A 14,955-nucleotide genomic window follows, 5' to 3' on the forward strand; every position below is an offset into this window, starting at 1 on the left:
CAATTTTCAGAAAAAACAACTTTACCTCTACATGATAATGTAATTAGCATCAGACAATGCATTCTGTAGTACAAAAAATTTCAGCATTCAATTAGAGATATTAAGACTGAGTAGTTTGAATCTGGAAAACAATGAACACTTGCTTTCAGTTGCACTAAATGTCTCAAGGCAAAATTACTAAGGTGTTAGAATTTAACTGTCTAGAAATATAGTGATCTGGACACTATCTGAGCAGAAATGCTGTTCTCATTTGAAATGGTTTTAAACAAAACCACTAAACCACTATTACCACAAAAAAAAGTCTTCAGTTAGTGTTTAAATAATGCAATACCAATTAGACCATTGTTAGTTCAGCCTACCAATGCCGCAGCCCAGCAGAGGTTAAAGAAAGGAACTTACCTTTGGAAAACCACTCGTCTACTCAGGAAAAAGGGAGAAAAGAAGAGAGCACAGTGTTTTGGGAAGGGAGAGAGAAAATTCAGCATGAGAAACATTAACAGTATCCAGCCACCAGAAGCTTTTGCCTATCAAAGCCAAAAGCCAATTACAACACCACAAATAGAGCAGCAGACCAGACACTGGTATTGCTAAATGACCTTCAGCAAACAATGAATGCTAGGCCCAGCTCATCATTTCAACCTGCCTGTGTTTCTATGTGACAGTCAAGCTCTCACTTTTTTCTGTAAACACTCAAATGTCCAGGGAAAAAGTCCAAAGCACAGAAAAATGACAATGAGTAAGATGCGCAGAAGTTAGTTTACTCATGATTCCATTTCTAAAGCTTATGATGAAAATTAAAGCAGTTCACAGAAAAGTATTTCTGGTGTGCAGGAGGGAAAAAAAAAAAAAAAAAAAAAAAAAACAGAAGTGAATGTCATGGTCAGAATAAAGTAGTTTCTCCAATAAAGCTTTTACAACTGCATGTCACTTGGCCTCCAACACTGCAGTGACACCAACCTTTGCCCTTCCGTGAGCCAAAACAGCTAGCCTTTTGCACAGAGCCAGTGCTGGGACCCTGGTTCTGGGGCATTGTCTCCAAATAACGCTCGCATCCTGGTACCTCTCGGTGCACTTGATAGGACAGGTTCCTCAGCAGACAGACACAGTTCTCTATCAGCTGAAAAGGATGTGGGAGGCAAAGAACAGGTCATCACTATGGCAATAACACTGACAGAAGGCAGAGCTGCATACGCGCTTATGTTGGGAGCCATTGGAACATAATTTTGCTAAGTATGCATCAGTAAACAATGCTTAAGGCAACCATTTCCAGTAGAGGGACTGGTTAAGCACTTAAGTAAAACACAAATTATGTTAGTACCACTACCTTATTGTCAACATCCTTGCGGTCAATCTGTGACTGGACAATATACATGATGGAGTCGACCAAGCCGCTGCATTCCCTCAACTTCCGCCTGGCCTCACTACGTTCTGAGCTCACATTCCTGAGGGCAGGGAAGTATGTGAAGAGCAATGTACTGGAGCCACCCCTTGTCCTCCCAGTATATATGGGTGTGCATGTACCTGAGGCAACCGGCAGTGTTGGTTAGCGCAGTCTCCCACTCCAAGTGTCGGGGTTTGCAGCTATCCTCACCACCCTTTCCCCCTGTGCTGCCATCTCTCTCCCACCCAGAGTGTGGCACTAGGACCTCATCCGAGAGAGCATGCAAGGCGTGGTCCACAATCTCCATCTTCACAGAGTCATGTGATGACAAATTCCAAAGGGTTCCTAGAGAAGAGGGAAAAGTTCAATCATTTTCCAAGTACCCGCAGAAGCCCTTGTTCACAGAAACAGAAAAAAAAAAAAAAAATTTTCTGATCTCAAATGTGGATATAAAAGTAAACTCAAAACTTGGCCTTGACTGGCCAAAGGGATGAAATCTGCTAGCATTAATGGAAATGGGTTTATTTGGACTTGTGTGGGTCCTGGCACTGTGCAGCAGCAGACAGCTATACCAGTGATGGTGTCTGTTAGGTCGTGGTCCCTGGTCTTCCTCAATAGGCGCACCAGGGCTGGGACCCCATCACAGTTCTTGATCGCTATCTTGTTATCAGGGTCACGGCCATAGGAGATGTTTTTCAGGGCTCCACAAGCTGCGTAGTGGACCTCCTTCTTAGGGTTATCCAGCAAGGAGACCAGGGCTGGGATGCCTTTCAGGCGCCGAACATCAGATTTTACCTGAGACATCAAGACAGGGATGAACACATAGCATTCCAAGGCATCTTTTAAGACACTGAAGTTAGTACACATGGCATTCTAAAGTATCCGTATTTCACCTTGTCGTTTTTGAAGGTGAGGTGCTGCAGGAAGGCAGCTGCATTGCTCTTGACTGGGTCCAGTCGGTAATTGAGCATAGCAATAACTTCAGGCAGTTCTGGCTGCCTCCAGGCTGTAGGTACCTCTCCCTTCCTTAAGGTGCTGTCTAGTGAGGCCATGCTGCCTCTTTCCATCTGGGCCATGGTGGGGCCCCAACCATATGGGTCACCACCTGGGCCTCCCATGTCTCCATCCAGAGTGCCCTCGCAGCTCCTACAAAAATTTTGAAGTCATGTTGAGAGGTACATAACCTACTGCTTCTTTTTTCTGCTCTTCCCATTGAACTTTAATCACTTGTGTTACTATGCAGCTCCTTCATAAGTATCCCCTCAGGGAACCACTTACCTGAGTCTGCGACGGTCCAAGCCACCCCCTCCTGGCCCCAGCCTGGGTACAGTTCCGTAGCCAGAGTACATGGATTGTGGGGGGATTCCATAATCCATGTCGTCATAGCCCAGGCTGCGTTGATCATCCTCAGGGCCATAGGGTTCAGAAACATAACGTGGCATCCCTGAAAGCTCCATGGCACTGCCTAGGCGGACCTGAGGTTGGGCAGCGTATGGGTCCAGCTGCTGTCGGCTAGGTGCTCGGTATCCAGAGTCTAAGGTCCGGTAGCCATCCACTGGCCTGTCCAAAGGGATGCGGAAAGAGGGAACGGCTGTTAGTAGGAAACTAGTGATATGCATAGATACTAAGCAGAAATGGCAAAGACAGGGCGACTAGGCAAGAACTCACCTGTAGCGCTCATCCATCCGGGCACCCCTGCTTAAACTGACATAAGTCTCAGGGATTGGAGCTGTTCTATAGTCATCATAGCCCCCTGTGGGGCCATAGTGGTAATTCCTGGGCACAGTTGCAGTAGGATAATCTGGCCTACTCTGTCCATAGACACGGTCCAAAGTGGCTGCATAGTTTCCAACACCAGTCACAGATCCACCACCATCCAGTGACAGAGTGTCTGAGACTGAGGGGATCACTGTACGAGTGGTAAAGGTCTTCACAACTTTCTTTACCTAACCAGGAAACATGCAAGTCAGCGTATGACAAATGCTAGTTCAGGTGGCAGAACTCTACGTGAATCACGAAAATCACCACAAATTTTATGCAAACTTACCGTGGTCTCTGTGCGTCGTGTTGTTCCATCCTCACTCGTCTCCACAGAAACAACTGATGGGGACTCCTGTGGGTCTTCCTCAACAGTGTAGGTCTCTTCAACAACATGCCCTGGGTCCAACATTCTGTACTAAAATACATTAAAACCCCCCTGGTTGGCTTATGGCAACAGTCAGAATGTAAAATAAAATTGAAGAGGAAAAAAGAAAAAAAGACCAACAGGGTTTTACTTTAAGTATTTGAAATTGTACCCAACAGTTACCTGTGTCCCGTTAATGTAACCCTCACTCAATTTCAGTCTGTCTATGTCAACATCACCAGGCACACCACCGTTCTGTGGGGGACAAAGAAAGTGGTCAGGCCAAAAAAAAAAAAAAAACCCACAGCATTCTCTCATATCGTAATTCATACTGCAACCATTTAAGTGAACCACCAGGGGCAAAATGTTTTCATACGCTTGCCCGCTCACACTTATACACAGCGTCATCACTGCTGCAGTTCACAATCTATGAATAAAGCAGTCCATTCCTGTGTCAACATGTCAGCGCCCCTGCTGCTGAAGGCAGTATGATACTTCTGGTGTGACAGGTGGGAAGTTGAGCAATTCTACCCATACTTCTGGCAAAACTGGCAGCCAGGGGGGAGGGAAGAAAGGGAAAAAGAAAAAAAAAAAAAACTACTTGGCATCAGATGCACTAACAGCTACCCATTCAAAGGCTGGTGTTGCAGCCTTTTATAGAAATATCTCCCACATGTCTCTGTTCCAGTTATCATTTTCTAATAAACATCTTCATAACATGAAAAATACAAGTCTATTCTCCAAATATTAAGCACCAAACAGTGCAATTATTACCAATCTCCACAAGGGGATGTACAGCAGACTGAAAAAGCAGAAAATGATGCAGGTGTTCACGATTTCAGGCCAACATGGGTAAAGATGGGTTGCCAATCTTTTGCTGAATTTGGAGAAAGCTGCCTTCTTCCCTCACCAACTCAACCCAGAGACTGATGAAAACACTGTGCAGTGCCTGTGTATGTCCATGTGACATGTCAAAACACTTGCAACCCCCTGCTCTGTCTCTCAAACACCTCCCTTAGATCTGAGCTTAAGGTTGATGGCAGCTCTGCATAAGGAATAGGGCTAAAGGAAGCCACATTAATGACAGACGGGCTATAAAAGATGGCACACTGACAAATGGAGTCCCTAGAGGGAGAGTAGCAACTACACAGAGACACCTGGACAACAGCAAACCCTGCCCTCAATCACACATATAATTCACAGTACATAAGATATTTTCATAAACCCTGGAAGACATCATAATGTAGTGGATTAAATGGAAGGATGAGGAAGGGTGGGAGTACATGGAAAACCTTACACAGATGGTAAAATGGGTAGGACTGGGGAGATTCAGTGGGAGGTGGCAGGGACACCAGGACAAGAGCTGAAGATGGAGAGGTGGGAATCCTGTGGCGAGGTGATTGTTTCTGATGAGGACATGGACTGAAAAAGGAGGCATTACCTGTGGAGTGGGGAGGGGGCAGGGAAGGGGGCTGGAGTGTCCGACTCGTCTCCTTTCCTCCTCCAGAGCCCGAGTCAGGCGCTCAAACTGCACCTCCTGCTCCCGCACGGAGGCCAGCAGGGAGGCTGCACTCTCACACTGCTCCATACACACACTGAGAGAGAAAGGGAGGGAAGGTTAAACCACCACAGTAAGAAAGGCTGGGGAGGGTAGGAGAGGCGTAAACCTTTCCAAGGACAGAAAACGTAAGCTGAAGGCAGAGATAGCTAAAACACTAAAGAGTAGGTGAAAGCATCAACACCGGATAATAAAAGAATGGTTATTTCATGGAAGGGAAAAAAAGAATGGGGCAAAGGTCCAAGGCTTTGACCCACTCAAAGAGGAACAGAGGAATTCAACAAACACAGAAGTGAAAGAGCAGAAATATGCACACAGAGAAGGGGGGGAAAAAAAAAAAAAAAAGAATCGCAAGTGAGCAGTGATGAGTGGGGAAGAAGGGCTAAAAAGGATACAGAGCACAGAACAGACAGTGAAAGAGCCAGGACAGTAAGCAGAGAAGCAATAGCACAAAACAGCTTGACACCACAAGGCACTAGAGGAACTTAAAGACCAGCATAAAGAACCCTGGAGAATGGAGGAAATGCATTTACAAGTTGCCTACAAAGGAAACCAAAAATTGGAGCGGCCACACATATAACGCACTTTCACTCCATCCTTCCTCATTTTAAATGAGTATAAATGGTTAACAGCATATAACAGTGAGGGTATCAGCTCAGGTGTGTTTAACCTGTGGCCACTTGCAAAAGCTGTTTAGTGACTGTCAAAGAGCCTCAAGGATTTCACTCCAGCCACCATGGTTCTCTGTCTGCTAATCACTTGGCTACTTTATTCTTAACAGTTCTAACATGATTAGTCTCACAGTCTTATCTGGGCTTATTTAATTATACATTCAGCTTGAGATCTTTCTCATAGCAAAGAAGCACTGAGGACAGCACAGCAGTTTTTCAGCCTGATTATTTTTGCTCTCCTCATCCTGCTCCTAAGGTGACTAACTTTTGCACAGCTGGTAGTGTAGTGGTTAGTGCTACTTCCTTTGGACCCAAACATTGCAAGTCTGAGCCTCACCTCCACTTGCAGTACCCTTAGGCAAGGTACTTAACCAAAATTGCTCCTGTAAAATTACCTAGCTGTATAAATGGGTAAATACCTTAAGACTGTAAGTCACTTGAGACAAGTGTCACCTAAATGAATAAATAAAATGGTATGTAATTTACATTAAGTGTTGGTACTGGCTCATACTTTGGAGCAGGACTTGGATGTGTTTATTAGCAATTAAGGGTGGCGCGGTGGGTTGGACCAGGTCCTGCTCTCCGGTGGGTCTGGGGTTCGAGTCCCGCTTGGGGTGCCTTGCGACGGACTGGCGTCCCATCCTGGGTGTGTCCCCTCCCCCTCCGGCCTTACGCCCTGTGTTGCTGGGTAGGCTCCGGCTCCCCGCGACCCCGTATGGGACAAGCGGTTCAGAAAGTGTGTGTGTGTGTGTGTGTGTGTGTGTGTGTGTGTATTAGCAATTATAGTCTATATGAGCTAAAGCCTTCTCCGCCTTCACTTCCCTCAGTATCCAGAAAGAAAACTAGGCTCATTCACAGAATCTCTCTCACTCCAGTGTGTACCCACAGGATGTTCCCAGGGACATCTCAGTTGTGCTTTAAAAACAAAGCTTGTCTGAACACTGACATTTCTTCTGACAGTTTGACAAGATACAAGCTTACTGGACTAGGAGTACACAGAACCATCCAAGAAACCTTTAACAAAGATTTGACTTCTGCCCATCAATTTCCTTGAACACAATTTCTTTCTTGATGTTATGGTATATAGGCCAACAATTCAAACATTTCAGAAAAATGTATTCTAATGACATGGTCTACACCACAAGTTCCTTCTGTAAATATGTGGATGATGGAAGTGCTTAAATTTGTCCCACATTTGACCTGCATGACATTTCTAATTCTGGCATGTCTGGACACCCTTCTGAAAATTATTAGGAAGTGCTAGATGGTCATACCTGCAATGTACTATAACCACTTGGCCTTGAACCCTCGATCTATGTATGTGGACACATTTGCAATTTCTCGCTGTACTGTCTACCTGTATGCTGCCACAACTTTGTGCCATTGATAAAAACAATAAAAGAGGGCTTCAAACAAGAATCTAAGCAAGGAAAACTTTGGGACAACATTTTAATTTTCCAATCTGGATAGTGAAGCAGGTGGAGGGGTGGGCACACAGAACCTTCATTTTTGTTTTTTTTTGGGTAAAAAATTGCCTTTTTTGGATGTGAAAGGCCAGGTCACCTCACTGACATGTAGTTGCAAAAGCTCATGGATAGGTCAGCAGGCCACCATGCAGAAAAAAAGGAAAGAATGCTCTCTCTCCCTCTCTGCAATGAGTATCAGTACTGCAGAAAGAACAAGACCAAGCATCTTCTCCATTATTACCCTTTCCCCCCTCCATCCCTTTCTGTATCCTTTACAGATATACATGAATTGAAATTCCCATTCAGAGGCCAGACAACCACATTCTTCATCCTCTTAGTGGACTAACACCACCCAGCACTATGAGAATTGTGAGACACAGCCATTGCAGAATTAAAAAAGCTCATAACTCAGATCCAATGATACAAATACCTTCAATACAAGAAGTAATACACAAAGTCAGACAATGCCAAGCTTGAAAAATGAAATGGCGCAAATAACCCAAGTAAAAATAAAAACACTAACTTTACTGTAAAACAAGGTTAACCTTGGAAGGTAAGTGCAAAGAAATTTTCAAGCCACCTCACACTGCAGAAACTTTTCTCCATGTTTATAACATCCCAAACAACAGTATCATTGACTGGAAAATGTATTAAGGATTTTACATTAAAATTGCTACAGGATAATCTTTTCTCCTTAGTCCAATGTTTGAATTTGGTAAAGGTACTGTGTTTCAGAAATCACACACTGAAGGAGTAATATTGTGCATTTAATATCTAAAGAATTACAAATGTGATGAACAGCATAAATCTCAAGATATAACTGAAACTAATAGTCACATTAGTAACAAGTGGTTTGCGCATTTGCAGCTGGTAGCATAGGTTCAAACCCTACCTCTAGCTGTAGCACCCTTGAGCAAGGTTACTTTAAAATTGCCCAGATATATAAATGGGCTAATTGTAAGTTGCTTTAGAGAAGAGTCAGCTAAATGAATAAGTGTAAAGTTTCACCAACAGGGCAGCTATTTAGAAGCAGAACAATAAGCAGAACCAAGCAAGCAGAAACCGCTGTTGACAACAAATAAACTCAGTATTCTGCTTAATTTAGAATACACACCACCCAAAGTAAATTAGCAGCTGAAATAGCTTTCACTGATGTGTTTTGTACCAAGAGAAGCACACCTGAGTGTGAGTGCAGCATTCTGCACAGGTGATGAGATTCTCTTCCATAACAGCGTGAATGTCAGTCTGTCTCTGCCATTACAACCAGGTAGCTAGCTGTGACACCACTTCTATTCTGGGCATTGAGAAAATGCATCTCATCAGCATGAGAACAACTCCTTACAGGTGTTGACTAATGTCTCTTCTCTCCTTAACATCTGTTCTTTAATGCATTTTAGAGAAGAGTACTTCTCTTCCATACCCAGATAAACTCTTGAGGAAAAGTAAATTGGCAGGGGAAGACACATTAAAGAGTATTTTATACTAAAAAAAATACTTTATATGGGCATTGTTCTTTGTAAAGCAAGCCTCTCCATTTTCTCTAATCACAGCAGCACCACTCATAGGACCTACTGATAGTATGTGCAAACTTTGCCATTTATACAAAGTCACTTCCCAAGCACAGTACTCCAGATTCAGGGAGAACAACTTTTGCCAGATCAGACATGAGGACCCTATAGTACACACAGGTGACTGGTTTGTGACACATATGCAAGTAACACACCATTCTGCAGCTCACCTGGCTAAGATGATTCGCAATGAGAAAAGGAGTCATGTTCTTGGTCATGCCAGACACCACCCACTGTCGCAGCTGAGTCAGAGGCTCACAAAGCCTTGGGGGGGAGGGGGGCTTTCCCACAACTGGCAAGAGAACAGGCCACAGTGACGGTGGAGGCTTTACCCAGAACGGCCCTACGGGCTCAGCACAAAAGTGTCTCTGCATCGCATCATGCAAGAACTTTGAAGTCAGACAGCAATTGCTGGTTCTGAAAAAGAGGTCAGGCTGTCAGCAGACCGTCACACATTGTCACAGTCAAATTAAAACAGCAGAAAGAGGTGGCTTCTTCAGGCAGCAATCAGTGTGTTCAGCTAGTAGAAGAGAGCTCTCATTTACACACACACTAAATCTGCTCAAACCAGTTTGTCCAGGGAGTGGCTGTAAGAGAGGGAAGGTGACTGGCTGAATCAGACATTTTCATCCACTAAAGTCAGGGGATGTTGACTCACTACTAGCAATACAGAGTTTCACACACAAACTACCAAGCTGCTTCACTCATGGTTTCTCTAGAACTAAAACAACTTACCAAAAAGATCCCACTGGAGACATTTGTACTATGTAAGCAGAAACTCAGATGTGACACCACAAGCCATATTTCAGAGCTTTATCCATTAGCAGGGTTTTACAGAACATCATTGTTTTTAAAAACACTTATCTTGCACTACTTTATTTTAAATAGATTTTTTGAATTGTAAAGTATTATAATGCAGAGCTGGCAGAAGTTACACTGCAGTACAATAGAACAGGGCAATGCACATTTTGTAGACCTTGCACACCATGCAGACACATTGACTGACTGACTCACTGACTGGGCTGACCTCCAGAGCACCACAGACCAAGGCAAGAAGGATGTTCCACATAATGGAAGTGGTCACACTCCAGTCCAGTGCAGAACAGCCACAATACTGCCTGTAGAAACTTTTACCACTGCTGGACCCTCCCATTACTCAGGTGCAGGGCAGACTAATTTTGTTGCCAAGGACAGAACAGCATGAGTGCTGCACTGCAACCGTGACCCAATACCTAATAGTAAGGGCTGACATGTTACTGCTTAACTGCCCTGGTACCGCCCCCACCATGCACTGGGTTGTCATGGGGGGTGTAGAATGAATCACAGTTTCACCTGTGGCCTGTGGTCAATCAGCAGTGATAAATCAGGCAAGAATGCAATGACTTCACTCAGTACAAGGGAAAGATAACACCTTGGTCATGTGTTTGCAGAAACAGGAGGGAACAATACCTGAACAGGAAGCAAAGCACCACCATTCTACACAAAGAGGAAACGGGTCCTTGATAGCAAGAAAAATGCCAAAGGATCCAAATTTTCAAAAGACTACCTTAAATTTCACCTCACCGCTTCAGCGAGCTGACATCAGGGTAAGAGGTCAAGTTCATACCATAAGATGTGGATAAGACAATATTCCTATGAGGTCTGTACTTCAGCACAGTGATGACTCCATTTGCCAATAGTACATAACCTAGAGAAGCAAGCCAGTTGTCAGTTTCTGAAATATTTTTTTCAATCTAAGGGCATGTGCACTGACAACTGGCTAATGAAACAACAGCATGGAATTCAAAAAACTTCCACGTTAGGAACAAAAGCAGCATTTTATAATATGGACAAAAATAGACAGCAGAAAATTAAAGACATCCTATATGCAGGGGTACACTTTACCCAGGATCAAACAGCACTGAGACAGGAGCATACAGTGTTGGTACACTGCTATGAACAGAGTGGTAATCAAGGCAGACCAACAAAAACTTCACAAAAGCTTCAGATATCTTAAGCACCATGTTGAGACTTCATACAAGGACAAAAATGAACATGTCAACGTTATTAGCCGGAGACAAACTGGTACCAGCATTTAAACACACACTAAAGAGTGAGCAAACCATATTTTAATATCAAGTGCTGATTGATGGGCAGATTAAAGTTTTGCCAAAAGCCTTGTATGTTAATGTAAACTGTCACTAAAATTCTCATTTGATACTTATGTCAAAGAAAAAATTTAAGTGTTAATACAATAGCACTTTAATACAGCTTATTTACCCAAATATATTCAACTCAAAAAGTGACTTCTGGAATGTATATTTCTACTAGTTTTAAGGAATTCCCAGATAAGAATATTAATTAAAAAACACACACAACAGAACTATGCCACAAAACATTGCAGTTTGCATAATTTCAGCCAGAAGATCAAGAGAGCTAACTATCTCTGAGGTGGCAGTGAAATAATCAGCAAAAGAACTAGAAAACAAGCTTGTCTTCACAACTACTCTTAACATCAGCCCATTTGAAGGGATGCATTTCTAACAAATGAATCCCCTCTGGCAACAGCAGCAATGTGTTTGTGCCAGACGAGCGATCGAAGTAGAGATGAAATACCAACGTTGATCAGTTCAGTTAGGATGTTCATTCAGGACACTGAAGCTACTTCATTTACTTTGTCCTTCCAAGGGGCTTGACTTTAATAAGTGCAGAGTCTCCATAAAATTGGACTGAATGCCAGCCCTTTACAAGTCAAGAGGGTATCAACTAGGCCCCTTTCACCTAAGCTCACAACATATGTTTGCAAGTGCAGGTCACACACTGTGCCCCTCTGCATATCCTCTGTAGAAGTAGGAGACAAGGGATCAATAGTTTTCACTACTGGTGGTTTTTCACCTGTTAGTACTAAAGAACAAGTCTTTTACTGACAACTGAAATACTTGCAGTATGGTAATAGTGTAATGTTTCTATAAACACATGCACAAGCATGAGCGTGCACAGTCAGCAGATTACATGTGCTGTACAACTAAACCAAGCACACACCCAAGCTTTTCAGCTATTGGCTCCTTTGAAAATTGCCACCCACTTCAGAGCAATATCTTCCTACATTTGAATCAAGGTGTCTAACGGCTTTGTTTCCTTCTTTAGGGAGGAATACTAGCACACAACATAGTCCAGGAGCTATATTAAGCCACAGTCTCTGGCTGTACTGCAGAAACCTGGTCTGAAAGCTGCATCTCAGTCAGGCAACACTGTACAGAACAATCTTGACTCATCCCAAGCATTAAAACAAGCCAGTTCTTGCACCTTTCTTACCAAGAATCAAGAACCAGGGTGTGAGAAAAAGGAGGGGGGTTTGTAGGAGAGGAGGAAGGAGACAAAAGGATACGGGAAGAAGTGAAAGGTTGGAACATGTACAGGTGTTTCACAACGGTAGTTTCTGCATTGGTAGGATTTCTCCAAAAGGATGGTTACTCTTTCCAGTTTGGGAGAGGATCTTTAGCAAGACAGACTCAAACACAGGGTGAGGGACATGAGATTACATCACCATGACACCACAACCCTCGAACACCAGAAAGAAAGCTGGCCAGAATCAGAACCACTGACTAAGCAACAGAAAACAGCAGAGGGAGCTACAGCAAAACCTCAAACATATACACCATAACATTAAATCCTGATTTTGTGGTAAAGAATGTTCTAGAGCCACAGATCATTCCTATATGGTTATACACACACAAGACAAGCTAACGGTTCAACCACCTTCCACCAATTTCCCTCAGTTCAACTGAATTTTCATAGGAGACATTTGGGGGGGGGGGGGGGGGGGTGTTAATGCAAACAAATGAACTACAAGTCAAGGTATGCACAAATCTGCATCAACATTAAATTGTCATTCTCCCCAAAAGTATTTCAATACTACATCATAGCAAAATAAAAGGAGTGGTTAGATTAAGGTGTGCAGGCTGATAACACTACAGAGTCCACTGGAAGTTGCTTTGGAGAAAAGCATCTGTTAAATGTAATGATTATTAGAATATCTGCTCCACTATCATGCAGCTAAACCAAAGAGCTTTTTGCTTCACACACCTCTGCAAGCCAAAAAAAAAAAAATTTCAATGTAGTAAAGCAATTGTAGAATCAAAAAGTGACAGCATGGCACACTGACTTAGCCACCCTCCCTCACTGCTGCCTTTACTCAGTGGCCTTGTTTAGCTCTACACAGGCAGCAGTAGATTCCACCTCTCATCTACAGTATGCCATTGTGTCACACAGCCCAACATCCACCCTCCCCTCATTCAGTTTCACACCACAAGTCCTTATAAGGGTGAGTCAAGAAATGGCAAGTTATCTCCCCTGATAGCCAGGGGCAGGAAGGCAGGCAAAACAGAGGAAGACAGAAGCAGAGTAAGAGAGAGATAACAATACTGTTTGGAGTAGTGAAGCAAGCAGATTACATTCCACACATTATGTAGTGTAGAAAAGGGCATGCTGGACCATCCCAGACAGACAACCCTCACATCAGATCTGCATGTTAACATGGAGAAGAAGCCCTCAAGAAAACATCTTTAAGAAAGTGTGTTAAATGTATATATGCTGCTGAGCTATCCAAAATAGCAATTCCATGTGTGTATCCCCAATTAAAAAAAATATATATATTCAAATGTCTCAAAATACCACAGTAACGTGTGGTCCTGCATGCTCAGTGTCCTCGAGCAAGTTCTTAAAATTTGGACAGTCTTCTGTCAAAATTATACAACCAAAATCCTGGATTTGCGGGGGGGGTGATAAATTCTTGCTGGCTTGAACAGCTAGCAACATGATGGAATAGCTGGTAAAGCTAGCACCTATCTCCTGAGGTGATCACTTGGGAAGAGGTTCAAATCCAGCTCAGGGTGTGCAGAGTTTGCATATTTACATACACTCATTTAGCTCATGCTTTTCTGCAAAGCAACTTACAATGTCAAGCTACCTACAACTATTTACCCATATATACATCTGGGTGATTTTGCTGGAACAATTTGGGGTAAGTACCTTCCTCAAGGGTACTACAGCTGGAGGTGGGACTCAAATCTGTGATGTTTGGATCCAAAGACAGCAACTCTAACCACTACACTACCAGCTGCGCCCATTCTTCCAGCGACTGCAAACCAAAGACATGCGCAGAAGGCAGCAATGGTAACTGACTTCTGACCATTCCCTACCAAGAAAACCATGCCTGTGGTCGCTCTGAGTCGAATTTGACTCAACAGTGCTTATCCTTGCATGACTAAATCCCCAGTGTCTGAGAAAGGCAACACTTGACACACCAGCTCTGCTGGCAATTGATCTTTGTAAGACCAAGGTAACAGAAAAACAGGGTAACAATAAATCACTGTTTAGAATTTTACTAAAAATGTCCTTTTTGCTTAGCAAACGTTTATTCCAGAAGTTCTGAACACCTCAGAATTTACCCATTTATAGAACCAAATATGGGCCAAAGCAATCCAGGTTAGGTCCCGCTTGCTCAAAGGTACGACAGCTGAGCCCTTTTCAGAATTTGAACATGCAGACAGTTTTTCAAACTACTAACCTACTAGCTGCTTTGCATACAAGGGTGTCGGGTAAGCCAACAGAGCTACGGTAGCTAGACACTACAGCCCATTAGAGACTAGTGGAGGCTCAGTGTTCGTCTATGGGGGGGGGGGGGGATTGCAGCTGTTGGTTAGGAGGTGGGGTGGGAACAATGATAAGTTTGTGTGAGCAAGAGCAAGTGAAAATGTGTGGGAGTGAGAATAGGGCTGAGCATCAATCCATGTGGAAATCAGAGTAAGTGTATATCTGTGTTTAGAACAGGAAAAATAGTTTTTCAATCACACATTCATTGCTTGTTACCAAAATATTAATCTCAATTTCAACTTTACTTCAAGTCACTGAAATTAGAACTTCCCTCCATTAAACAATCTGACACAAAGTATTAACCAACTGAACCTTATTTTGACTTCCCACATGATACTGAGTTTCCACAACAAGAACATACAGAAAAAAACATTAGTGTATAATACATTAATGGTCAGGTTATGCAGGAAAAGACAACACTGCAAACAGTCTAGTTTTGACTACTGGTGGCCTTTGTATACAGGTGATACATAACTAGCCAACTAGGGCTGCTACTGTTCAGGGCCCAAGTAGTTCACATAAATAAGGAATATTGGTTAAGTGGTTTCTACA

The 14,955-nt window shown here is 43.2% G+C and overlaps 1 protein-coding gene across 6 annotated transcripts in view; it reads right to left on the minus strand.

The window, feature by feature from the left end:
• The window catches only part of ctnnd1 (catenin (cadherin-associated protein), delta 1), a 29,552-nt gene that overhangs the window by 6,096 nt on the left and 8,501 nt on the right, over positions 1–14,955 (minus strand). For 3 of the 6 annotated variants that reach the window (XM_029252401.1, XM_029252398.1, XM_029252399.1), the window contains exons 3-13: positions 4,948–5,101; positions 3,690–3,761; positions 3,429–3,557; positions 3,050–3,327; positions 2,660–2,941; positions 2,275–2,527; positions 1,954–2,176; positions 1,522–1,726; positions 1,325–1,442; positions 958–1,117; positions 400–417 (exon numbers count right to left, since the gene is read on the minus strand). In XM_029252401.1, coding sequence (XP_029108234.1) covers positions 400–417; positions 958–1,117; positions 1,325–1,442; positions 1,522–1,726; positions 1,954–2,176; positions 2,275–2,527; positions 2,660–2,941; positions 3,050–3,327; positions 3,429–3,557; positions 3,690–3,761; positions 4,948–5,094 — 1,885 coding nt within the window. In that variant the 5' untranslated portion in view covers positions 5,095–5,101. The remainder of the gene's footprint in view (positions 1–399; positions 418–957; positions 1,118–1,324; positions 1,443–1,521; positions 1,727–1,953; positions 2,177–2,274; positions 2,528–2,659; positions 2,942–3,049; positions 3,328–3,428; positions 3,558–3,689; positions 3,762–4,947; positions 5,102–14,955) is intronic. The other 3 variants (XM_029252402.1, XM_029252403.1, XM_029252400.1) reach the window with 2 other exon arrangements.

This window comes from Scleropages formosus, chromosome 5 (assembly GCF_900964775.1).
Source record: "Scleropages formosus chromosome 5, fSclFor1.1, whole genome shotgun sequence".
Lineage (NCBI taxonomy): Eukaryota > Metazoa > Chordata > Actinopteri > Osteoglossiformes > Osteoglossidae > Scleropages > Scleropages formosus.